At 41.9% G+C, this 27,327-nt stretch overlaps 1 protein-coding gene across 2 annotated transcripts in view; it reads left to right on the top strand.

The window, feature by feature from the left end:
* Positions 1 to 27,327, top strand: part of MYLK4 (myosin light chain kinase family member 4) — a 252,149-nt gene that overhangs the window by 209,065 nt on the left and 15,757 nt on the right. For both annotated transcript variants that reach the window (XM_075314815.1, XM_075314814.1), the window contains exons 7-12: positions 3,961 to 4,070; positions 6,420 to 6,561; positions 8,696 to 8,766; positions 10,199 to 10,327; positions 15,848 to 16,000; positions 16,165 to 16,255. In XM_075314815.1, the coding sequence (XP_075170930.1) occupies positions 3,961 to 4,070; positions 6,420 to 6,561; positions 8,696 to 8,766; positions 10,199 to 10,327; positions 15,848 to 16,000; positions 16,165 to 16,255 (696 nt within the window). The remainder of the gene's footprint in view (positions 1 to 3,960; positions 4,071 to 6,419; positions 6,562 to 8,695; positions 8,767 to 10,198; positions 10,328 to 15,847; positions 16,001 to 16,164; positions 16,256 to 27,327) is intronic.

Here is a 27,327-nt window from a genome sequence, read left to right as displayed (position 1 = left end):
GCTCTGAAAAGTCCAAAATTGGGAGATGTCTTGCAGAGGGATGCAGCAGTCTTGAACTTGCCAAACTTTTGAAGCGTGATCACCGAATAATCATGCGTTTTATGGCAAATAGCCAACAGGGTCACAAGAAATGTGTTGGGCAAACTTTTGGTCTGTACTGTACACAGGAGTACCCTTATTCATGGACAGCAAGTTGATATTTCTTTCTGAGGCTGACTTTAGACATGTGGACCTGTGAAAGCACCCCTAGAGGTGCGAAATGGTACCGTCGTCCTACGTGCTCCCTCCCCCATACCTCCCCCTTTTGCCGTTGTTTCACCTCTCTGCATGAAGCACGATTACAGTTTTCTTTCACCGCCAAGTGCTGCCAATCTTTCTTTGTTGTATGGGCTGGTATCATCAAAGATGAACTTGTGGGACCTTTTCGGGTTGAGGATGGAGTGAAGCTCAACTCCCAGACCTACTGCCAATTTCTCGAAGACAACTTCTTCAAGCAGTGGTACAGGAAGAAGTCGGTATCGTTAAAAAAAACCCATGATTTTCATGCAGGACAATGCTCCATCACGTGCATCCAACTACCCCACAGTGTGGCTGGCCAGTAAAGGTCTAAAAGATGAAAAAATAATGACATGGCCCCCTTGTTCACCTGATCTGAACCCCATAGAGAACCTCTGGTCCCTCATAAAATGTAAAATCTACAGGGAGGGAAAACAGTACACCTCTCGGAACAGTGTCTGGGAGGCTGTGGTGGATGCTGCACGCAATGTTGATCGTAAACAGATCAGGCAACTGACAGAATCTATGGATGGTAGGCTGTTGAGTATCATCATAAAGAAAGGTGGCTATATTGGTCACTAATTTTTTGGGGGGTTTGTTTTTGCATGTCAGAAATGTTTATTTCTAAATTTTGTGCAGTTATATTGGTTTACCTGGTGAAAATAAACAAGTGAGATGGGAATATATTTGGTTTTTATTAAGTTGCCCAATAATTCTGCACAGTAATAGCTACCTGCACAAACAGATATCCTCCTAAAGGGCGCTTTATACTCAGCGACATCGCTAGCGATGTCGCTCGTGAAAGCACCCACCCCCGTCGTTTGTGCGTCACGGGCAAATCGCTGCCCATGGCGCACAATATCGCTAATACCCGTCACACATACTTACCATCCTAGCGACGTCGCTGTGGCGGCGAGCAGCCTCTTTTTTAAGGGGGCGGTTCGTGCGGCTTTACAGCGACGTCACATGGCAGGCGTCCAATCGAAGCGGAGAGGTGGAGAGCAGTCTCATGAATGTCATGCCCACCTTGTTGCCGGAGGACGCAGGTACGGTGTTGTTCGTCGTTGCTGGGGTGTCACACGTAACGATGTGTGCTTCCTCAGGAACGACAAACAACCTGCGTCCAGCACCAGCAACGATATTTGGGAAATGAACGACGTGCCAACAATCAACGATTTGGTGAGTATTTTGCATCGTTAGCTGTCGCTTGTACGTATCACGCACAACGACGTCGCTAATGAGGCCGGATGTGCGTCATGAATTCCGTGACGCCAACGACATCACGTTAGCGATGTCGTTGTGTGTAACGGGGCCTTTAGATAGCCAAATCTAAAAAAAAAAAAAACACTACAACTTCCAAAAATATTAAGCTTTGATATTTATGAGTCTTTTAGGTTTATTGAGAATATAGCTGTTGCTCAATAATAAAAAAAATCCTCAAAAATACAACTTGCCTAATAATTATGCACACAGTGTACATTTGTTTAATTGTAAATGTTGAGAACTATCCCTTCCATCTCTTAGCAATGGCTGCAATACCTTTATGGTGGCTTTCTGCTATCATTAGATGGAGCGTATCAGGTGCTGAACGCACTCCACGCAGCACGGGTACCCTTGTGTTACACAGCCAGCACCTGACAGTAACTGATGTGATCAGAGCTAGCGCTATTCAATACAGTCTATACTATTACATGTCACTGACCAGCATGATTGCAGCATTTATAAGTCTTCCGAGATGGTGACAATCACCTTTAGCTTCCATCGGCACTGCACGATACAATCGGACTTGGAATTTTTTGTGTGTTTTTCAGTACATTCTATGGTAAAATGAGTGGTGTAATTAAAAACTATAAACAGTGTCAGTCAATACTCGTTCTGACAAAACCAACAGCAAGCCATCATACACTTATGTTGATGTGGAGTAATAAAGAGATAGTTCTTGGAGGAAAGGGAAGGAAAAAGAAACGACGCTCATGGAAGAAAGAGATGAAAGACTGCCTTAAGAGTTGACTACCAGCAAGGGTGAAGGATAAAAGGCCAAAATGGAAAGGATTACAAGCCTTTAAACAACTTATCAGAACTAAAATAATGGTCCTGATTCATTACTTACCACATTTACGATTTTTTTTGTCTTCTTCTTGGTGTTTTATCTTGTCTTTCCTTTGTACCTTATTTTTCTTCTAATTTGAGTCTTTTTTAAAGTCCACTTTATGTGTGTTCGCCAGTTATTTTTTTATGTTTTTCACTATAGACGGTGTTTGGGGTCTCCTGATTTCTGCAGCTGATGCATCAATTGCGACTTTATAAAATGGGAACGGTTTTTTTTCACAAATGTGTCCCACTGGATTGATTTTATGTATGCAAAGGATTTTTGCAACTGTAATAACCTGCAGGTAACGGGATACGCAAGGACTGCACAGAACCACGGGGGTTAATCAATGCAAATTTAATAACATATTGCACAACACAGGTGGAGGAAAAGTGCGGGAAAGGAAGGAGAGAAAAGCGGGAAGGTGCACAGCAGTAGATATAATGTAATATACATACAACTACTTTGAATAGCTTGTCAAGGCTGCAAAGCCTCAGATTGTCCTCCAAAAGCAAAACACAAAATCCTAATTAAGCAAAAAAACGCAGGGTCATTGTTACCTTACTCGTATAACACAGTGCAGAGTCTTTTCCTATCTGTCCCTAACTAAAAGTAGTGTGCACACTTAACTGCAGGTTTCAGCGTGGGGTACCTCGTCACCGTTGAGGCCCGTGTTCCGCCAGCAGACACCTGTAAAGTGCAGTCTTTGTCCCGGATCTGTAACTTGCCCGTGCTGTCTGGCACCTCGCTCCACATCCAGCCTTTCTTGGATCTGTGTCTTGGGGAGACGCCACGCAACATTCTCAGGTACTTGGACCTTGTTCAGCAGAACAGACTGCGCCCTTCTCTTCTTCAGCACGGCCGAACACACTGCTCTCTGCATAAACCGCTACAAACCAAAACTAGCTCCTCCTCCTGTCTCTCTTCACATCCTGTTCAGGACTGTACCAAGTAAATCGGACCAGCAGTGGCTTGTGCCCGCTGTTCTTTGTTTTGACAGCAGGTGGCAGCATAACACAAGGGAAAGTCCACAAACAGTCTTCTAACCTATATATGTAAATGTTAACAGGTCTTACACAACATATTAAGCAGAACATTTGACGTTTTGCACCAAAAAGCTGCAATAAAGATTAAAGACAAAAATAAAGAGCATTTTGAAGAATTTGCCCAAAGAAATGTCAATGAAAACCACTAAACAAAAAAAAAGAAAAATAACAAAAAAAAAAGCTAATGAAACCGACCCAATGACAATCTTAAGAAATCATCTTTTTTATTAACTTTTCTTTTATGTGCATATTCAATATCATGTATATGAACTGAAATGATGCATAAAATGGCAACTGGCCAATTTGTGGCAGGGTTTTTTCACTTCCAAGACATATGAAAGTTTATATAATATATGTCTCCAATTTGTATGCCTAGAAATCCGCATGATAGAAAATTGGCAACAATATATGGAAAAGATTGCTGCTTGTAGCCACTGACCTAGATGTTGTTGAACAAGAAATACCTTTGTGGCTTTTGACTTTCCGCGTGACCACAATGTTTAAGATGACAGCAATAATATTAAAGAAAAATGTAACCTTTATTTACAGGAAGAAGTGAAAAACGAGATACAAGTCATGAACCAGTTGAATCACGCTAACCTCATCCAATTGTATGATGCATTTGAGTCTCGGAATGACATTATTCTCGTCATGGAATAGTATGTGCTATCATTTATTTTTTAATATGTTTGTTCCATGCAAATCACATTAATCTTTCTCATTGATATATCCTCTCCTTTAACTGGTGCCATAGACAAGGGTGAATGGTGAGGAAAATGAGCATAACGTTAGTGCAAAATAAATCACATCTCAATATTTAGAATTATTTTACCCATGATATATATTTATAAATTTGAAGTTTACCAAAGAATTTGGCACCTAGATTGGTCAATTGTCAAAATTCAAGATTTGGGGAGTTGCATCTGAAAAACTGAGCTTATTAGAAAAAATACCCTTCAGATAGGAGCCTAGAAGACAATTTTCCCACAGTGGATCCGTTTTTTTTAAGATTGGATCAGATCTGATAATTAATTGATAGTTATCTTGCATTTGAAACTGATCCAGTGAGCAAAAATGGATCCTTTACAAATGAAAGAATAAAAACGGATGGCTAAATAGCAATAACGAGTCCATTCTCCATAGACTCTAATGTTAAAAAATCAAATCCAGCTATAATCAATTATTTTAAAAAGGACAAAAAAGTTGTGTTTGCACAACGTTTGTGCTATCGGATTGCTGCTGGATCCGTTCTAACGGATGATTACTGGACATGAGAACTTACCCTAACAGATATGGAACACTCAGCACTGGGCCAAAGGAGAGTGAGTAAAGGACACAGAGGTTTACAAGAAACAGAGGTATTTTTAAGGCGTGTCAAACCTCTGTACTTTGATAAAAGAAGTGGCTAACTTATTGAAGCACCCCAAGTGCAAGCTTTTTTAACAGGGCAGGGAAAGTTGCAGCTAGAGGTAATGCTATAATAATGTGCGCTGTGTTGTTTCTTATTTACTACTCAAAATGCTCTGGGATCGATTCATCAAGACTCACGTAGCACACACACTCGCGCCATACCAGTCTTAACAGAATACTTAGCATTGAATTCATTAAGAGGCACACACTGCTTAATAAATTTGACGCCCCTTGTAAGGCTACTTTCACACATCCGGATTTTTGCTCTGCGGCACAATACGGCGTTCTGCAGAAAAACCGCAACCGGCTTTGGTAACGCCGGTTGCGGGTTTTTTTGCATAGACTTACATTAGTGCCGTATTGTGCCGCAGGGGCTTGCGTTCGGTCCGGTTTTTGCCGCATGCAGCAGATTTAGCCGATGCCGCGGCCGGATCGAACGTTCCCTGCAACGTTTTTTGCTCCGGCAAAAAACACCGCATCGCGCCGCATCCGGCCGCTGCGGCGCATTTTTCAATGCATACCTATGGAGGCCGGATGCGGCGCGATGCGGAAAAAAACGCATATGGTCGCCGCATGCGGTTTTTTCCACTGCGCATGCTCAGTAGCATGCCGCAACCGGAAAAAAACGGACGGGCCGCATGTAAAAACTTATGCAAAGGATGCGGTGTTTTCGCCGCTTCCGTTGCATAGTTTTCACAGCCGGATTGAGCCGCACTGCTCAAACCGGATGTGTGAAAGTAGCCTAAGTGGCGTGCGTCTTGGTTCGCTAGACCAGAAAATCAGGAGCATTTCTAGTGCAGTGAAGATTTAATGAATTCGACAAGGGTAATAGCCACACCCTTACCCTGGCTCTTCCCCAGCTCTGCCTATTTTGACAGAGTTGGTACAAAGTACCATGAAAACACCAAAAATTGCAAAATGTTTACACAATTCCACCTTTTCAACGTTTTTATGCCATTTTTGATGAATCAACCCCTCTGGTTCATAAAGTGATATTTACCGTTAATAGGCCCTGTGCGCACTGGGAAATAACTTTTTCTTAAGAAAAATCTGCACCCTCTGGCAGAATACCGCACCCGCGGCAAAAACGCTATATTAATGCACTCGCGATTTTTGCCGCAGTTTAACGTGGTATTGCCGTGGTTTTTCCACGGGTTTGTCCATGCGGTTTATTACCATTATCTATGGTAAAAACCTTAGGTACCTGCAGAAATTAAGTGACATGGTCATTCTTTTTGCTGAAGAAATTCTGCAGCAAAAACCTGTAGGTAAAAAAACGCAGTGTGCGCACAGCATTTTTTTTCCTATAGGCTTTGCTGTGGAAGGGCTGCAGAAAGGTTCTGAACATTTTCTACAGCATTTCTGCAGCAAAAACCGTGGCAAATCTGTGGCAAAAAACGCAGTGTGCGCACAGGGCCTTAATGTATAATGCAGATTTATTTTTTATCATTCAGTTTCTTAATTTGTTCAGGGAAGTTTATTATCAAATTAACAAAACACATAAAACTGTATGTAAATTAACCAACATGAAACAAATTATTAGCTACTGTGTAATACCTTGGGTCATATAGTCATGTGGATTATTTCCTTTCCAACAGTGTAGATGGTGGAGAATTATTTGACAGAATTATTGATGAGAACTGCAATCTCTCAGAAGTGGACACAATATTATTTATAAAGCAAATCTGTGAAGGCATTCAGTACATGCATCAAATGTACATCATACACTTGGATCTTAAGGTATAGTCAATTTAAGAATATATAGACATCTTGTTACTATTAGACTATACTTTGTAATGAAATTCTATAGTTCTGGATTGGGACGTGCACCCATCTTCGGCCTCATGTGTTCCCATTTGTGATCCTGCTTATGAAATTTATGTCAGTGCTGCGGGCTTTATGTATGGCCATAGTCTTTAATGTATATGTATTCAGTATAAAGTCTATATTCTTATACATTCAGCAGATATAAACATTTTCATAAGGGTAATTCATATTGTTTTCATCATCTTACTATACGTCAAACTCTGACTGGCTCACAAAAGCAACAGGTGATTTCACCGTGAGTACCGTTGCAGGGTTGGCCCAATATGTATAATCAATGGCAACATCTCATTATTTATTTACCAAACTGCCCAGTGTATTATTATAAATAAACATAGGTAGATTTATGAGTGCATCTCAACAATTAGAATATCAACAAAAAGTAGTCCTGGGGGAAGGAGTCCTATTAGACTCCTCCCCCAGAACTACTCCTCCTATTAGACTCCTCCCCCAGGACTACTCCTCCTATTATCCTCCTGTCTCCCCAGGGCTACTCCTCCTATTATACTCCTATCTCCCCAGGACTACTCCTTCTATTATACTCCTCTCTCCCCAGGACTATTCCTCTTATTATACTCCTCTCTCCCCAGGACTACTCCTCCTATTATACTCCTCTCCCCCCAGGACTACTCCTCCTATTATACTCCTCTCTCCCCAGGACTACTCCTCCAACACAACACACACACTGCACAAAACATACCCCCACAAAACACACACACGCACCCACACACACACACACACAAACAAACCGCGCAACACACACAGCACCACACACAACGCTGCAGACACACAGCGCTCCACAAACAATGCAACACACACAACGCAACACACAAACAACAACGCTCTCACACACCCCCACACCCAGACAACACCCAGAACATTTATAGAACCCTACACAAACACTTGGCAACTACACGCAACAACATCTATATATATAACAAAAATCATACTCCTCTCTCCCCAGGACTACTCCTCCTATTATACTCCTCTCTCCCCAGGACTACTCCTCCTATTAGACTTCTCCCCCCCAGGACTACCCCTCCTATTAGACTTCTCCCCCCCCAGGACTACCCCTCCTATTATACTCCTCTCCCCCCAGGACTACTCCTCCTATTAGACTCCTCCCCCCCCCAAGACTACTCCTCCTATTATACTCCTCTCTCCCCAGGACTACACCACCTATTAGACTCCTCCCCCAGGACTACTACTCCTCCAGGCAGGGAAAGAGAGAGACAGACAGGGAAAGAGACAGACAGAGACAGATGGGGAAAAAGACAGACAGAGATAGACGGGGAAAGAGACAGACGGGAAAAGAGACAGACGGGGAAAGAAACAGACAGGGAAAGAGACAGACAGACATGCAGACAGGGACAGAGACAGGCAGACAAGGAAGGAGGAAACAGCCAGAGAGACAGACAAAGATAGATGGGGAAAGACACAGACCTTGATAGAGACAGACGGGGAAAGAGACAGACAGAGTCAGGCAGACAGGGAAAGAGACAGACAGGAAAAGACACAAAGAGACGGGGAGACAGACGGGGAAAGAGACAGACCTGGGAAAGAGACAGACCTAGAAAGAGACAGATGGGGAAAGAAACAGAGAGATAGAGACAGACAAAAAAAGAGATAGACAGAGACAGGCAGACGGGGAAAGAGACAGACAGGGAAAGAGACAGACGGGGAAAGAGAGAGACCTGGAAAGAGACAGACGGAGCACTTACTTGGCCAATTTAGTAAAATCTGTGTGGCATATCTGTGGTGTTGAACTATATGTTGTGAAATGCTTCTATTAGCTTAGTTTTTGCCTTTTAATAATTACATTTCTATCTATTTGTTTTGTGGTTTTTGTGTGCAGAATAAATTTTTGTTAATACATTCTATTTTGTTAACAACAGTTATTAACCCGAGCGAAGCCGGGTAGTACAGCTAGTTATATATATAGATACTGTAGTTAATTCCATTAATAGGTAGAACATGTTTAATGTAATATTAAAGCTAATTACATAGATTCACTTAGTAACATTGTTACTTCTTTCTCATTTGATTTCAGCCAGAGAACATTATGTGTGTGAGTCGAGCAGATTATCAAATCAAAATTATTGATTTTGGCTTGGCTAGAAGGTAAATGTTTGAACTCCAGATCATGAAATTGTGGGTGGTATACAGGATATCCAGAGATGAGCTGAAAAAAATGTGATTGTTCTTTTGTATTATCTGTCCTAAAATAATTAGGTGACTACTTAATAGACACATTGGGTGTTGTATGTACTGTTCAAAGAAAAGTGTCTGCGTTGGCCATCTAGTTCATTCTGGTTACCACTTTTATTTTAAGGGTTGTTCGCTTTTTACTCAAATTTCCAAAGTGCCGTATGGTGACATCTTAAAATGTAAGACATTAAAGTTCTTCAGGCTGCGTGACAAACTCATAGGTGACATATAAACTTAACGTTGAGTTCAGACATTGAAAGCATCCAGCATAGGCATAGGAACAAGAAGAGGAACCATCTGTATCTGTAACTTTACTGAACTCTTTCATTGCCTATACAATAGTAGGTGAAGGATAGCAATAGACAGCACTGTTTTTTAATGTGGTATACACCTAGGCATCAGGGAGGGGGGATTTGACAAAGCTGGCATGGTTTTGTAGAAGAAAGCATAACATGGACTGAAGAATTAGATATTTGAGTATTAGGCCTTGTGCGCACAGCGTGTTTTTTGATGCAGGTTTGGTGCAGATTTTAGCCCAAATCTACATGTCTATATTTATGCCAGTTATGCCAGCAAAGTCAATGAGAATTCTGAAGTGATGTGCACATGTTGCTTATTTTTTACTTGCAAGAAATAATCTGCAGCATGTCAATTTCTGGTATTTTTATCCTGCGATTTTTAGCTCTTTCACCAATTGTCTTCATAAAAAATCCCATGGCACAATAACGCATGAGTTTTTTGGTGCGTTTTTCTGTCAGAAGGTGCAGATTTAATGCAGAAAATTTCTGCACCAAATCTGCAATGTGCACACACAACCTTAATACCATATGTACCTCTTAGGCCAATGTTTGAAAAAAGATTTCTTACCATGCAGCGCAGCCTTCCTGCTATGAGTTTCATCATCTAGTATTTTTGGATACACGGATAATATTTTGTAAAAATGAAACAAAATTATTTCAACATCATTTATTATCACAGGTAAATTTGCTTTTCACGTTTATTCTCCCGTATCAAGCTTCAATTATTTAGCCATAGACCGAAAACATTTAGATTGCAGTGTACAGGCTGTCATATTGTTTACAGGATCTGCTTAGATGTGATTTATGTGGACTAGCCCTGTAAGCATTTCTCCTGTAATATTGCCTGCCAGTTTGTTCCATTCCAGCTATTAGTCATTGTATCTATGAGTCGTGTTTATGTTCTGTGTCAGACTTTATTCTTCCTGCAGAGTAGGTTGTGCGGAATGTATTTACTATGCAGCCAAAACCCGAGCGTCTGTTGGGAAATTTTATGCTATGTCATTCCTTTGAAATTCTATTTTATCTTTCATTTATTCATGCTCTAGGTATAAGCCAAGGGAAAAATTGAAAGTGCACTTTGGTACTCCAGAGTTCCTTGCCCCTGAAGTTGTGAACTACGATTTTGTCTCCTTTCCCACAGACATGTGGAGTGTGGGAGTCATTGCCTACATGCTGTGAGTTGGCCAAAAACTCAAGTCTGTTTTGTGTGAAATATGCTTTATCTCATTTTTTCTTGCATTTACATTTTGGTTTCTAGCCTATACAGGCTCTTTTGCTGAACTGGCTTTTCTACCGGTCTTTAAAGAAAAACATGGGTGGCGCAGTTGGAACAGCGAGGGCAGCTGAAGATAAATATTTTTATCTTTTCATGTATAGAATGAGCCAACAGCAAATTTCATTATCATCCATTAAATAGATCGAATGCAATCACATTACATGCAGCATATTTGGAATTGGAATAATATGAGCAGTGGTTTACTAGAGTCCGATGGACCCCGGTGCAAAATATGGACCTGTCCCCCTCATGTTGGCCAGATATATGGGCACTTGTAGCGTTCTAACTCCTATAAAGACATTAGCGTTGCCCGTCCCCTGCACCTTCATTATGTAGTCATGTTCCCCTTCCTGGTAAATATGTCTCCCATCCTGGTAAATATGTCCCAATCCTGGTATATATGCCCCATCTTGAGCCCCTTCATGATAAATATCTAAACCAATCTTGTTTATATGTCCCCCATCTTGGAATATGTCTCCCATCCTAGTATACAGTACATGTCCCCATCAAGGTACAGTATATATGCCCCTCATCCTGCTATATATGCCTCCTATCCTGGACTCATCTTGGTATATATATGCCTCATCCTTGGCCTCTTTCTAGTATATATGTCCCCCATCCTGCTATATACAGTCAGGGCCAGAAATATTTGGACAGTGACACAAGTTTTGTTATTTTAGCTGTTTACAAAAACATGTTCAGAAATATAATTATATATATAATATGGGCTGAAAGTGCACACTCCCAGCTGCAATATGAGAGTTTTCACATCCAAATCGGAGAAAGGGTTTAGGAATCATAGCTCTGTAATGCATATCCTCCTCTTTTTCAAGGGACCAAAAGTAATTGGACAAGGGACTCTAAGGGCTGCAATTTACTCTGAAGGCGTCTCCCTCGTTAACCTGTAATCAATGAAGTAGTTAAAAGGTCTGGGGTTGATTACAGGTGTGTGGTTTTGCATTTGGAAGCTGTTGCTGTGACCAGACAACATGCGGTCTAAGGAACTCTCAATTGAGGTGAAGCAGAACATCCTGAGGCTGAAAAAAAAGAAAAAATCCATCAGAGAGATAGCAGACATGCTTGGAGTAGCAAAATCAACAGTCGGGTACAGTCTGAGAAAAAAGGAATTGACTGGTGAGCTTGGGAACTCAAAAAGGCCTGGGCGTCCACGGATGACAACAGTGGTGGATGATCGCCGCATACTTTCTTTGGTGAAGAAGAACCCGTTCACAACATCAACTGAAGTCCAGAACACTCTCAGTGAGGTAGGTGTATCTGTCTCTAAGTCAACAGTAAAGAGAAGACTCCATGAAAGTAAATACAAAGGGTTCACATCTAGATGAAAACCATTCATCAATTCCAAAAATAGACAGGCCAGAGTTAAATTTGCTGAAAAACACCTCATGAAGCCAGCTCAGTTCTGGAAAAGTATTCTATGGACAGATGAGACAAAGATCAACCTGTACCAGAATGATGGGAAGAAAAAAGTTTGGAGAAGAAAGGGAACGGCACATGATCCAAGGCACACCACATCCTCTGTAAAACATGGTGGAGGCAACGTGATGGCATGGGCATGCATGGCTTTCAATGGCACTGGGTCACTTGTGTTTATTGATGACATAACAGCAGACAAGAGTAGCCGGATGAATTCTGAAGTGTACCGGGATATACTTTCAGCCCAGATTCAGCCAAATGCCGCAAAGTTGATTGGACGGCGCTTCATAGTACAGATGGACAATGACCCCAAGCATACAGCCAAAGCTACCCAGGAGTTCATGAGTGCAAAAAAGTGGAACATTCTGCAATGGCCAAGCCAATCACCAGATCTTAACCCAATTGAGCATGCATTTCACTTGCTCAAATCCAGACTTAAGACGGAAAGACCCACAAACAAGCAAGACCTGAAGGCTGCGGCTGTAAAAGCCTGGCAAAGCATTAAGAAGGAGGAAACCCAGCGTTTGGTGATGTCCATGGGTTCCAGACTTAAGGCAGTGATTGCCTCCAAAGGATTCGCAACAAAATATTGAAAATAAAAATATTTTGTTTGGGTTTGGTTTATTTGTCCAAATACTTTTGACTTCCTAAAATGTGGAGTGTTTGTAAAGAAATGTGTACAATTCCTACAATTTCTATCAGATATTTTTGTTCAAACGTTCAAATTAAACGTTACAATCTGCACTTGAATTCTGTTGTAGAGGTTTCATTTCAAATCCAATGTGGTGGCATGCAGAGCCCAGCTCGCGAAAATTGTGTCACTGTCCAAATATTTCTGGACCTAACTGTATGTCTCCCATTCTAGGCCCCATCCTGGTATTTATGTCCCCCATCCTGGCATGTATGTCTCCCCTTCTGAGCCAAACTTGGTATATGTATCCCCCATCTTGGTCCTTTTCCTGGTATACATGTCTCAGATTGTGACAAGAAAAAAAATATATCCAGTTCACCAGTTCTCTGGAAGCAGCAAACCTTGGATGGTGCAGGAAAACAGGTGGATCAGCCTGGTAATCGCTTGGGTAGAAAAAAGGTTGAATCCAGCATCACATCCAGGTAAATGAAAAAAACATTTTATTTAGAATTATTTTTTTAAAGTCCATTCAAGAAAAATAAAATCCCATGGTGACAAAAAAATTAGACAATTAGACTAATTAGACTAAAGGGGGCTTTAAACGCAACGACATCGCTAACGAGATGTCGTTCGGGGTCACGGAATTAGTGACGCACATCCGGCCTCGTTAGCAATGTCGTTGCGGGTAACACATACGAGCGACCGCAAACGATGTAAAATACTCACCAAATCGTTGATTGTTGACACGTCGTCCATTTCCCAAATATCGTTCCTTGTTCTGGACGCAGGTTGTTCGTCGTTCCTGAGGCAGCACACATAGCTAAGTGTGACACCCCAGGAACGACGAACAGCACTGTACCTGTGTCCTCCGGCAACATGGTGGGCGTGACTTTCATTCGACTGCTCTCCGCCCCTCCGCTTCTATTGGACGCCTGCTGTGTGACGTTGCTGTGACGCCACACGAACCGCTCCCTTAGAAAAGAGGCTGTTCGCCGGCCACAGCAACGTCGTTAGGCAGGTAAGTATGTGTGACGGGTACTAGCGATATTGTGCGCCAAGGGCAGCGATTTGCCTGTGACGCACAATTGACGGGGGCGGGTGCTTTCACGAGCGACATCGCTAGCGATGTCGCTGCGTGTAAAGCAGCCTTAAGAATAAGGGATTATTTCCGAAATGCGTAATTGCCTGATTTTTTTTTTTTGTTACTATGGAATTTTATTTTTCTTGAATGGACTTTTTTTTTAAAACAAATTCTAAATAAAATATTTTTTTATTTACCTGGATGGGATGCTGGATTCCACCTTTTTTTTCTACCTAAGTGATATCTCAGATTGTGGTATATATATATATATATTTTCCCATCCTGGACCCATCCTTGCATATATTTCTGTTATCTTGGGCCCCTTCCTGGTATATATGTCTCCCATCCTGGGCCTATACTAGTATATATGTCCCTCATCCTGGACCCATAGTGGTAAATATGTTCCCCATCCTTTAATATGTGTATCCCTTCCTGTTATATATGTCCCTCATCCTGGTATATATGTTCCTCATTATGGACCTTTTTCTGGTATACATGTCTCCCATCCTGGGTGAATGCTGGTATTTATGTCTCCCATCCTGGGCACCTTCCTGATAAATGTCTCCAATCCTGTTTAAATATATCCTCATCCTGGGCCACTTCCTGGTAAATGTCCCCCATCCTGGGCCCATTTTCGTATATATGTCCACCATTGTGAGCCCATCCTAGTATATCTGTCCCCGATCTTAGGCCGCTTCCCGGTAAATATGTCTTTTTTCCTGATATGTATATATATCCCCCATTCTGGGCCCCTTCCTGGTAAGTATGTCCTCCTTACTAGTATATATGTCCCCATCCTAATATATATCCTGGGTTTCTTCCTGTTATACAGTATATGTCACCGTTCTGACTCTAATTGATAAAAAAAATTATAAAAACATTCTACTCACCTTCCCTTGCTCCCATGTCCCACCACATCCTCCTCTATAGCAGGTGCAGTGGCCGGTAGCTGACATTAGCATGCCTGCTATGGTGACACATGACATTACTGCCATGAGATCACTGCCAAGGCCTGGCACACTGATGTCAGCTGCCGGCCTTTGTTTGGCAGGTAGCATGTACCGCAATGCAGGGACCCAATGTGTCTCTGTAAGGAAATGCATTATAACTGAATGTGAGTCATTGGTGGGCCCCCTCCACCACCAGGCCCGACTGCGACCTCTGGACTGCGATCAAGTTCAGCCCATCCAATATAAATTAAAATCTTTTAGAATTTCATAACTATGTGACATACGGATAGCACACAGACAGCATGAGCTGGTAAACTTACCTGTCCTCAGAGCTGCAGTCTCCCGCACTGCTGTTACTTATGAGTCCGCAGTCAGTGCAGTGAATATGCACTGAACAGACAATTGACATGTTGCTGTGGAGCACATTGACACGCTTGTGCTCCACACGGTCTATGTCAAAACACAGATGTGTGTGCAGGCCCATTGATTTTAATGGCTTTACGTGTGTCTGTATCTTTGGTACGTGTGAAAAAGGACTTCACACGTACCGGAGACACGGATGTGTGAAGAAGGCCTGCCACAAAGTCCCATACCTGCGACCCTGACCCTTGGGTACCAGGACTGCCCTAGAGTGGTACTTGGAGTCTATCGGCAGCCAAGTCCACCATCACCATCAGTGCCTCTAGTGAAGACTCGGTGGGTCAACACCCGACTGCATGACACATTGTTTGCATAGGTATAATCCTACCTTCTAAAAACTAAACTCATATCTGTATTTGTATGGTAAATTAGATTGTAATGCTTCTTGGGGACAAGAGTAGTTAAAATTTGTGCATAGTACAACAAAGTATGCGACAAAACCAAACAAAAGAAAATAAATCCATGGATATATCTGGCCTATTCCCAAGTCAGACTCCTTTTCAATGAAGAAATTATTTCATAGGATGGCCATCTAACCTATAGATGGCACTCGTTTTCTTCATGTTGGAGGAGAGCTATGCGTATATTTTTCTTAGGGAGAGCTGCCAACAGACTTCATTCCTTTTGCTGGTTCTTCTCAAGGAGAAGCAGTTTTCCAATGAGGCAGCTACGCAGAATAATAGTAAGGGCTTTGTGCTGTAATAGAAATGTAGCTAATCCTAGAGGCCCAGACTCTGTCAACTAGGGTGGTCAGGAAAGAATAATATTAATTAATGTAAAACAACTAATTCAGTAAATCAATTAATTCTATACATACTGGAAACTGTTTTGGTTTTAATTGAAAATTTAACATCACTTTCATTAGGATTGCATACCAAATGTTATCCTTTTTTTTACTGTTAGGTTGAGCGGGCTCTCGCCATTTCTAGGGGAAGATGACAATGAAACACTCAACAACATCATAGTATCTCAATTTGACTTCGAAGGAGAAGAATTCCAAAATATTTCAGATCATGCTAAAGATTTCATCAGCAAGTTGCTGATAAAGGAAAAATGGTAAGTACGATTTTATAAAGGAAATGTACAAAAAGTGCTCAGTAGTAATATATTAAGTTCTGTTTTCCACTATATCCTTATAACTAACATATACATTATTAATATTTATCTATTCATCAGATGTCAGATGTCATTGTAGCTATTATTATTTATTTTCTTTTTAGTTGGAGAATGAGTGCAAGTGAAGCTCTTAAACATGCATGGTTAACAGACTCCAAAATGCACTACGTTATTAACCAGAAGGTTACTACAAAGGTACGTTTCACCTTTAAAAATACAAATAATTGGTAAAAATGTGTTATATTCACAACGCAGCTCATCGGCATGACTGTAGGATATGGGAATGAGAGTTCACATAATGGAAGTATAGATAAAATAAACAGCACGGTGACCTTGCAGCGCTGGGGTCCTAGGTTGAAATCCGATTAAGGACAACATCTGCTTGGCTCTGTATGTTCTCATGTCTGCATGCGTTTTCTCCGGGTAATCCATTTCTTCCCACAATCCAAAATGCTTCCTTTACTGGAGTCCATAATCAGCAAATATACGATGAAAGGAGCACTAGTAAATATCCAGCAATCACACAGAATTTTCGTTCATCAGGTGATTTCATTGTTATGCATATCTAAAAATCATACTTATGGCAGCGTATCAGCTTATAAACAGGCAGTGTGCTGCCGATAACCTAGCTGTATATGGGGGTAAAAATGTTATCTTTCCTCATCAGTGCTTGTCGGCCTGTGTAAACAAGCCAATAAACTACTTTAAAGGGAACCAATCATCAGGATATTCGTATATGAGCTAAAGCCAGTGCTGTACTGGCACTATCAGGCAGATTATCTACATACCATTAGTGGTCAGTTTGGATGCTTAGGCTTTCAAATCCAAGAAAGTGAAATTTAAAAATTTGTCAGCTTTTTGAGTGACAGTTTCATCGCAGCAGATAATAGCAGGGTGGGTTATGCACATGGATTCCCGGATCCCTGCCACCTGTTCCTCCCTCTCTCTGTGGGTTTATGCTAATTTTTCTATTCAGTAAGATGGTGTGGCAGTTGGCGCCTGCGCATAGCGCTTATCTCCGGTGCCATATTTCTGTTGGCTGAGATTGCGGCGCATGCGCCCTCGCATCTTCTGCTCTCTTGTTACTGCGGGAGCGTGTGTGATCACAACAGAAAATGAGAACAGCTGATCGGATGACACCGTGCCACCCCATGATACCTGCCAGAACTAGGTTGAAGAAGACAGAAGAAATAAGACAGAAGACCAGGATCATGGAGGGGTAAGAGGGAGTAATAAAGATGGAGTCCCTAAGTGTGTCTGTGTATATATTTCTAATGAAGTATTTTTTCTCTGTGTGATGTCTTTTTTATAACCCTTTATTGGAGATTCTTAATGGCAGGGTCAAACTTTGCCTGACATTAAGAATATTGGGCCTGATACCACCTGTTAAAACAAAGTTGGTATTAACCCCTTATTACCCAGCGTGCCACCCAGCACCAGGGCCGCTGGAAGAGTTGGATACAGCGCCAAAAGATGGTGCTTCTATGAAAGCGCCATTTTCTGGGGCGGCTGCGGACTGCAATTTTCAGGGGGCGGCCAGAAAGCGTGGGCCACCCTGCGCTGTAGATTCCAGTCCCCAGCTGCCCAGTTGTACCTGGCTGGACACAAAAAATTGAGCGAAGCCTACGTCACTTTTGTTTTTTTTAATTATTTCATGAAATTAATGAAATAATTAAAAAAAGGACTTGCCTATATTTTTGATTCCCAGCCGGGTACAAATAGGCGGCTGGGGGCAGCCCGTACCTGCCTGCTGTACCTGGTTAGCATACAAAACTATTGCGAAGCCCACGTCATTTTTTTTTAGTTTTTTTGCAAAAATGAAAAAAAAGGGGGCTTCCCTGGATTTTCCATTGCCAGTGAAGGAAACAGCAAGCAGTGGGGGTTAGCAGCCTGAAGCTGCTTGGATTATCCTTAGCTAGCAATAGAAAATGCAGCGGGAGCCCTAGGGTTAGAGTTAGGTTTGGAGTTTTTTTATTTTTTAATGATTTATAAAAAAAACAAAAATCGACATGGGCTTCGCCATATTTTTGTATGCCGGCCAGGTACGGGCTACCCCCAACTCCCAGCTGCCTATTTGTACCCGGCTGGGAACCAAAAGCATAGGGAAGCCCTTTTTTTAATTATTTCATGAATTTCATGAAATAATTTTAAAAAAAAATGACGTGGGCTTCGCCCAATTTTTGTGTCCATCCAGGTACAACTAGGCAGCTGGGGAATGGAATATGCAGCGCAGGGTGGCCCAAGCTTTCGGGCCCCCCCCCACTGAAAATGGCAGTCTGCAGCCAACCCAGAAAATGGCGCTTTCATAGAAGCACTATTTTCTTGCGCTGTATCCAACTTTTCCAGCAGCTCTGGTGCCGGGTGGCACGCTGGTAATAAGGGGTTAATACCAGCTTCGTTTTACCAGCTGATATAAAGCCCAAGAGTTTAGTGTCAGGCCAAGTTTGACCCGGCCATTAAGAATCTGCAATAAAGGGTTAAAAAAAAGACACCACACAGACAAAAAATACTTTATTAGAAATAAATGCACAGACACTTTATTAGAAATAAATACACAGACACACTTAGGGACTCCATCTTTGTTACTCCTTCTCACCTCTCCACAATCCTGGTGTTCTGTCCTCCGATCAGCTGTTCTCCTCTTCTGTTGTGACCATGCACGCTCCCACGGTCACAAGAGAGTAGAAAATGCGAGGGCACATGCGCCACCCTCTCAGTCGGAAGAATAAAATAGTAGTAGGTAACACGTTCTTCACAAAGATGGCGCCGGAGATAAGCGCTATGCGCAGGTGCCAACTCTGACGCCATCTTACTGAATAGTAAAATTAGCATAGATAACAGAGAGAGGGAGGAACAGGCAGCGGGGGGGCGGTAATCCAGATGAAGAACCTCCTGGTTATTATCTGCTCTGGTGCAATTGTCAATCAAGAAGCTGCTGAATTTATAAACTTCATTTTCTTGGATTTGAAAACCTAAACATCCGAGCTAAGCTGACCACTACTGGTATGTAGATAATCAGCCTGATAGTGCCAGTATAGAACTAGCTTTAGCTTATAAATGAAAATCCTGATGATTGGTTCCCTTTAAACAATTGAATATAATCAGTTGGCGTTCATCACTGTAAACTGTTATTGGTCCTCTATTGATAGGGAAGTTAAGGTGAGATTAATAAAGTCAATTACAATGTCTAAAGCGCTATGGTATATATCAGCACTATGTAATCAAGCATAATATATAATTAAATAAAAAACGCTCAATGTATATGCTATAAACTGCATTCATAGACATGGAGCAGCACAATTGATGTGAGAGTCTTATGTCAGAGCAGTAGTAGGTAGGTGACACCATCAGATAAACCTTTCCATGTTTGCATATCAATAGGGATGTTCGATCCCGATCTGTAAAAATCGGGGATCGTACCGATCACATAGTAATCATGTACATGATCCCGACCACGAGCTTTCCTGAGAAGCTCGTGTCACAGATCGGGTCCAGATCGGGTCCAAATCGGGTCCAGGGGCTGTAAAAAAAAAAAAAAAAGCACATTAATAAAAAACATTGTCATTATATTTAAAGGTCCCACGATGCATCCTGCAGACTCCCGGCAGCTCCTGCTTCCGAGTCCGACCATTGCTGTGCCGCCAGTAACCAGCAGTGACTTGCAGGACCTTCATTGATGTCATAGCATGTGACCGTCTGGTGTGAATGTTGATTGGCTTAAAGACTCACATGACTGTGACGTCATCGAAGGTCCGGGTAACTGAACTTTCATTGTCACTGTGCGAGTGTTGCATCACGGCACACAATCTCCCCACAGAAGCGGATCATCGGCATGTATTTCCATGTAGCTGATGCGCTCCTGTCCGGAGATTGTCAGACCATGCGGGGTTATGCGAGACGCAAGTGCAATCATCACCTCACTGTCAGCCTGCATCTCGCTCTGCAGAGAGCGATGTAGCAGAGCTGACTTTGCTCTCTGTGATTCTCACTGTGTATAGACTGTGTCTGTACAGAGTGATAAACCTGACATTGCTCTACCTGTAGATTACGTCGGACTAAGGATTTTTTTTATAATAAAGGTGGAGTCTCTAAATGTTTTTTTGTTTTATTTCTAATAAAAAAAAATTCTCTGTGTTGTGTTTCTTTTTACTGTTTACTAGAAATTCATGGTGACCATGTCTAATTTGGCGTGACACCATGAATTTCGGGCTTAGTACCATCTGAGAATACAAAGCTGGTATTAATCCCTTTATTACCCAGCGTGCCAGCACCACCAGGGCCACTGGACGAGCTAAGAAAAATGCGCCATTTACAGGGGAGGCTGCGGGCTGCCAAGAATCCCAGCCCCCAGCTTCCTGGCTTTACCTGATTGGTAATCAAAATACAGCGAGAGCCCACGTATTTTTTTTTAATAATTTTTTTAAATAAAAAAAAAATGAATGGGCTTCCCTGTATTTTGATCGCCCACCAAGGTAAATCAGGCAGCGGGGACCGTAGCCGTCCACTTTATCTGCGCTCAGAATAAAAAAATACCACGGAGCGCTACGTCATTTTTTTAAATTTTTTTAAATTAGTTATTTATTTTTATGCAACCATATATTGTGTGCAATATATATATATATATATATATATATATATATATATATATATATATATATATATATATATATATCCAGCTCTGGCAAAAAATAAAAAACCACTACAACATTTTCAGTTTTTCTGATTTTTATGAGTATTATGTAAATTGCTCTTTCATTCTATAAACTAGTATTTTCAGAAAATAAATACAAAATTTATTCCTTGGAAATTCGGAGACATGTTGTCAGTAGTTAATAGAATAAAATAACAATTTACATTTTACTCTAAAATATGAAGAGAAAAATCAGAAAAAAATGACAATTTTGCAGTGGTCTCTTAATTTTTGACAGAGCTGTGTATGTATATATATATATATATATATATATATATAGTACACAATATATAGTTGTATAAAAATAAATAAATAATTTAAAAAAATTAAAAAATGATGTAGCGCTCTGCGGTATTTTTGATTCTCGGCGCACATAAAGCAGACAGCTTTTTTTTAGATAAAAAAACATATTTAGAAATGCATGGGCTCCCGCTGCATTTTCTATTGCTAGGGGTAATCCAAGCAGCTACTGGCTGCTAACCCCCAGTGCTTGCTGTTACCTTCACTGGCAATGGAAAATCCAGGGAAGCCCTTTTTTTATTTTTTTTGCCAAAAAGCTAAGAGAAAAATGACGAGGTCTTCACCATATTTTTGTATGCTAGCCAGGTGCAGCAGGCAGGTACGGGCTGCCCCAAACCCCTAGCTGCCTATTTGTACCTGGCTGGGAACTAAAAATATAGGGAAGCCATATTTTTAATTATTACATGAAGTTCATGAAATAATTAAAAAAAAAAAAAAAATGACGTAAGCTTTGCCCAATTTATGTGTCCAGCCAGGTACAACTAGGCAGCTGGGGATTGGAATCCGAGCGCAAGATGGCTCAAGCTTTCTGGGCCCTCCCTGCTGCGAATTGCAGTCCGCAGCTGCTCCAAAAAATGGCACTTTCATAGAAGCGCCATCTTCTGGCGCTGTATCCAACTTTTCCAGCAGCCCTAGTGCCAGATGGCACGCTGGGTAATAAGGGGTTAATACAAACTTTGTTTTACCAGCTGCTATTAAGCCCAAGATTCTTATATATCAGGCCAAGTTTGACCCTGCCATTAAGAATTTCCAATAAGGTTTAAAAAGAAGACACCACACAGAGAAAAAAATACTTTATTAGAAATAAATACACAGACATACTTAGGGACTACATGTTTATTACTCCCTCTCACCCCTCCACAATCCTGGTCTTCTGTCTTGTTCAACCAATTTAGCTCTGCTATATCACAAAACACAGGAGAGGAAGAACACTTCTGCTCCTCGCACTTTCAATTCACTCAATGAGTGATCAGAGGCTGCGGGTTGGTAAGCGGTGATGTCACCGCTGCCACCATTGCCATAGTAACCTGACGGGTGGGTTACTAAAGCAACGGTTATCTCCGATCACCTGATTCCCGGCACCGCTGATCATCGGCTGTGGCAGCTAATCCCTGCATGTGGCCTGACTTTGTAAAGAGAGCCGACATGCAGGGATGGGGAGCCGAGCATGTGCCCGAGCATCTCGCTGATACATGGTGCTCGCCAAGTATACTGAGTACTGAGATGCTTGGGCGAGCACTGCGTACCGGCGAGATACACTGACAGGACCTAGCATGACATCATAGTTATGTGAGCAGTCTGTAGTCAATGAGATAATACAATTCACACGTGACTGGTCACATGCTATGACGTCACGGAAGGTCCTTTTAGTTACCGGGCGGCACAGCGATGATCGTACTTGGAAGGAGAAGCGGCAGAAGACAGAGTCTGCAGGACGTAGGACCTGTAAGTATAATGACAATGTTTATTATTAACTGTATTCTTTACTTTACAGCCCCCCGCCCCATCACATAACTGTAAAGTCTAAGATCGGTGATCGGGACGCAAGATCGTGTTATCTCGATCCCGATCTTTACAAAATGATCGGGCGAGTCTCCCTGATTCCGACCATCGGGGCGATCGCCCATCACTACATATCAACAATTAAGCCTTCATTGTAGTTGCCTCCATATCTTGTGAATGTATATTGCCTTGCGAAAGTATTCGGCCCCCTTGAATTTTTCAACCTTATCCCACATTTCAGTCTTCAAACATAAAAATAAAAATTTGAATGTTATGGTGAAGAATCAACAACAAGTAGGACACAATTGTGAAGTTGAATCCAATTTGTTGCTTATTTTAAATTTTTTTAAAAAATAAATAACTGAAAAGCAGGGCGTGCAATATTATTCATCCCCTTTACTTTCAGTGCAGCAAACTCACTCCAGAAGTTCATTAAGGATCTCTGAATGATCCAATGTTGTCCTAAATGACTGATGATGATAAATATAAGCCACCTGTGTGCAATCAAGTCTCCGTATAAATGCACCTGCTTTGTGATAGTCTCAGTGTTCAGTTTAAAGCGCAGATAGCATTATGAAGACCAAGGAAAAAATAAATAACTGAAAAGTGGGGTGTGCAATATTATTCGTCCCCTTTAAGTTAATACTTTGTAGCGCCACCTTTTGCTGCGATTACAGCTGCAAGTCGCTTGGGGTATGTGTCTATCAGTTTTGCACATCGAGAGGCTGAAATTCTTGCCCATTCTTCCTTTGCAAATAGCTCGAACTGAGTGATGTTGGACGGAGAGCGTTTGTGAACAGCAGTTTTCAGCTCTTTCCACAGATTCTCGATTGGATTCAGGTCTGGTCTTTGACTTGGCCATTCTAACACCTGGATACGTTTATCTGTGAACCATTCCATTATAGATTTTGCTTTATGTTTGCAATCATTGTTTTGTTGGAAGACAAATCTCCGTCCCAGTCTCAGGTCTTTTGCAGACTCCAACAGGTTTTCTTCAAGAATGGTCCTGTCTTTGGCTCCATCCATCTTTCCATCAATTTTATCGATCTTCCCTGTCCCTGCTGAAGAAAAGTAAGCCCAAATCATGATGCTGCCACCACCATGTTTGACAGTGGGGATGGTGTGTTCAGGGTGATGAGCTGTGTTGCTTATACGCCAAACATATCATTTGTCATTGTGCCCAAAAAGTTCGATTTTGGTTTCATCTGACCAGAGCACCTTTTTCCACATGTTTGGTGTGTCTCCCAGGTGGCTTGTGACAAATTTTAAACGAAAATTTTTATGGATATCTTTGAGAAATGACTTTCTCCTTATCACTCTTCCATAAAGGCCAGATTTGTGCAGTGTACGACAGACCTTCCCACCTCAGCTGTAGATCTCTGCAGTTTATCCAGAGTGATCATGGGCCTCTTGGCTGCATCTCTGATCAGTCTTCTCCTTGTTTGAGATTAAAGTTTGGATGGACGGCCGGGTCTTGGTAGATGTTCAGTGGTATGATACTCCTTCCATTTAAATATAATCACTTGCATAGTGCTTCTTGGGATGTTTAAAGTTTTGGAAATCTTTTTGTAACCAAATCCGGCTTCAAAGTTCTCCACAACAGTATCATGGACCTGCCTGTTGTGTTCCTTGATCTTTATGATGCTATCTGCACTTTAAACTGAATACTGAGACTATCACAAAGCAGGTGCATTTATACGGAGACTTGATTACACACAGGTGGCTTATATTTATCATCATCATCAGTCATTTAGGACAACATTTAATCATTCAGAGATCCTCAATGAACTTCTGGAGTGAGTTTGCTGCACTGAAGGTAAAGGGGATGAATAATATTGGACGCCCCATGTCACGAGGTCCTTCTCCCATTTCACACAATCAACAGAGCGAGAAATGGCTGTAAAATCCAAAGAGCATTTATTCCAAGCAAATCAAACGGTCCATAAAATAGTCCACAAAACAGAGGGTAAAATTGTCCAGTAGTGGCATAAATCTCCCTGTCTCTCTGAGAAGTCCCAGCTTCTCCCAGAGGATCAATCCTTCTTTCTTAAAGTTCTCAAACAGACTGCCTATGCCCCAGCTAAGCAAAAAGGTTACAGTAGGTGGACTCTAGGCCCACCTCCCCCTACACAAAATGGATGGAAGCACCTCAAGAGGCTATAACCTTTCACTATAGGGGGTGATTAGTTACAAACAATACAATGTACACAGAAGAAGTACAAATAATGGACAGTGAACCAAGCTTAACATAGGAATCTGTACAGCAAGATACACCTCCCCAATATCCCACCATCACAACCTCTCCCTCCTTCTGAATAAGTGAGCATGCCATGAGGTCTATCCAGACCTCTGGCCATCTCACTTATGTTCATGTTGCTCAGCTGTGGATAGTCTATCAGCATTGTGGTGTTGACTTCCACGCATGTATTGGATGGAGAAGCTGTAGGTAGTCCCTTGTACAGGTGATAGGATTGGAAGGACAAGCTTCCCTTTGTGTCCTCCTTCACTCAAACTGTGTTTCCTGCACCCACAAATCGACATTGTAGATCTCCCACATCGTTTCCAAGGAGAATATCTGCAGGCAGGCCGCTCATCACCCCAACCACAGATTGCTTGACCCCAAAGTCAAAGTCCAGATCTACAGTCGCCTTTGGGATATTTCTCCTTTGTCCTCCAGCCAGTTCAATAACAATCCCTGGTCCATGATGTATCGCCTCTCGCCGACCAACTCAGGGATCAGCTATTGTGAGAAATGCCCCGCAGTCACAAAATCCAATGATTCTCTGTCCATCCAGCACAACCTCCTGTAAGTGCTTCTTTTGATGGTAGTTCGGCTGTAGAGAATGAACAGGTCGATTTGGTGCAAGGTCATTCCTCAATCGGGACCCTATATAACAAGAAAAAACAGCATAAAAACAACCTCCACTTCAAAAATATTATGTATTGCAAAGTGTGCACAGTACCAACATTCCAAGCTGTACTATTGAAAAAATTAGATTTTTGGCAAAAAATTGCAATTTTTCGAGCCACCCCGCCAACGTCACGGCAAATCTCCTGGGGCAGTCCTAACACTAAAATATTTTTATTTAAAGTGTGCCATGTGGCCTCACATATGCAAAATTAGGACTGCACAGCACGTACCTTGTGCTTTTCAGTCACCGTCTCCATGACTGATTCATGGTTGTGGGCGGGACAGGCCCGAGCACATGCTGCTTAGAATAAATAGCCAGTGGACGGGGTTGGATGGCCAGTGTGAACAGCCACCAACCGCCAAAAATCAGGACAGATGGAAAAATAAACATGAGGTGCACTGCAAGATGAGAATCAACTGGGACCCTATATAACAAGAAAAAACAGCATAAAAACAACCTCCACTTCAAAAATATTATGTATTGCAAAGTGTGCACAGTACCAACATTCCAAGCTGTACTATTGAAAAAATGAGATTTTTGGCAAAAAATTGCAATTTTTCGAGCCACCCCGCCAACGTCACGGCAAATCTCCTGGGGCAGTCCTAACACTAAAATATTTTTATTTAAAGTGTGCCATGTGGCCTCACATATGCAAAATTAGGACTGCACAGCACGTACCTTGTGCTTTTCAGTCACCGTCTCCATGACTGATTCATGGTTGTGGGCGGGACAGGCCCGAGCACATGCTGCTTAGAATAAATAGCCAGTGGACGGGGTTGGATGGCCAGTGTGAACAGCCACCAACCGCCAAAAATCAGGACAGATGGAAAAATAAACATGAGGTGCACTGCAAGATGAGAATCAACTGGGACCCTATATAACAAGAAAAAACAGCATAAAAACAACCTCCACTTCAAAAATATTATGTATTGCAAAGTGTGCACAGTACCAACATTCGTCCACTGGCTATTTATTCTAAGCAGCATGTGCTCGGGCCTGTCCCGCCCACAACCATGAATCAGTCATGGAGACGGTGACTGAAAAGCACAAGGTACGTGCTGTGCAGTCCTAATTTTGCATATGTGAGGCCACATGGCACACTTTAAATAAAAAATATTTTAGTGTTAGGACTGCCCCAGGAGATTTGCCGTGACGTTGGCGGGGTGGCTCGAAAAATTGCAATTTTTTGCCAAAAATCTCATTTTTTCAATAGTACAGCTTGGAATGTTGGTACTGTGCACACTTTGCAATACATAATATTTTTGAAGTGGAGGTTGTTTTTATGCTGTTTTTTCTTGTTATATAGGGTCCCAGTTGATTCTCATCTTGCAGTGCACCTCATGTTTATTTTTCCATCTGTCCTGATTTTTGGCGGTTGGTGGCTGTTCACACTGGCCATCCAACCCCGTCCACTGGCTATTTATTCTAAGCAGCATGTGCTCGGGCCTGTCCCGCCCACAACCATGAATCAGTCATGGAGACGGTGACTGAAAAGCACAAGGTACGTGCTGTGCAGTCCTAATTTTGCATATGTGAGGCCACATGGCACACTTTAAATAAAAATATTTTAGTGTTAGGACTGCCCCAGGAGATTTGCCGTGACGTTGGCGGGGTGGCTCGAAAAATTGCAATTTTTTGCCAAAAATCTCATTTTTTCAATAGTACAGCTTGGAATGTTGGTACTGTGCACACTTTGCAATACATAATATTTTTGAAGTGGAGGTTGTTTTTATGCTGTTTTTTCTTGTTATATAGGGTCCCAGTTGATTCTCATCTTGCAGTGCACCTCATGTTTATTTTTCCATCTGTCCTGATTTTTGGCGGTTGGTGGCTGTTCACACTGGCCATCCAACCCCGTCCAC

The sequence above is a fragment of the Anomaloglossus baeobatrachus genome, chromosome 6 (genome assembly GCF_048569485.1).
Source record: "Anomaloglossus baeobatrachus isolate aAnoBae1 chromosome 6, aAnoBae1.hap1, whole genome shotgun sequence".
Taxonomy (NCBI): domain Eukaryota; kingdom Metazoa; phylum Chordata; class Amphibia; order Anura; family Aromobatidae; genus Anomaloglossus; species Anomaloglossus baeobatrachus.
The sequence above is the reverse complement of the archived record's forward strand: the minus strand, read 5'-3'. Positions and strand labels throughout refer to the sequence as shown.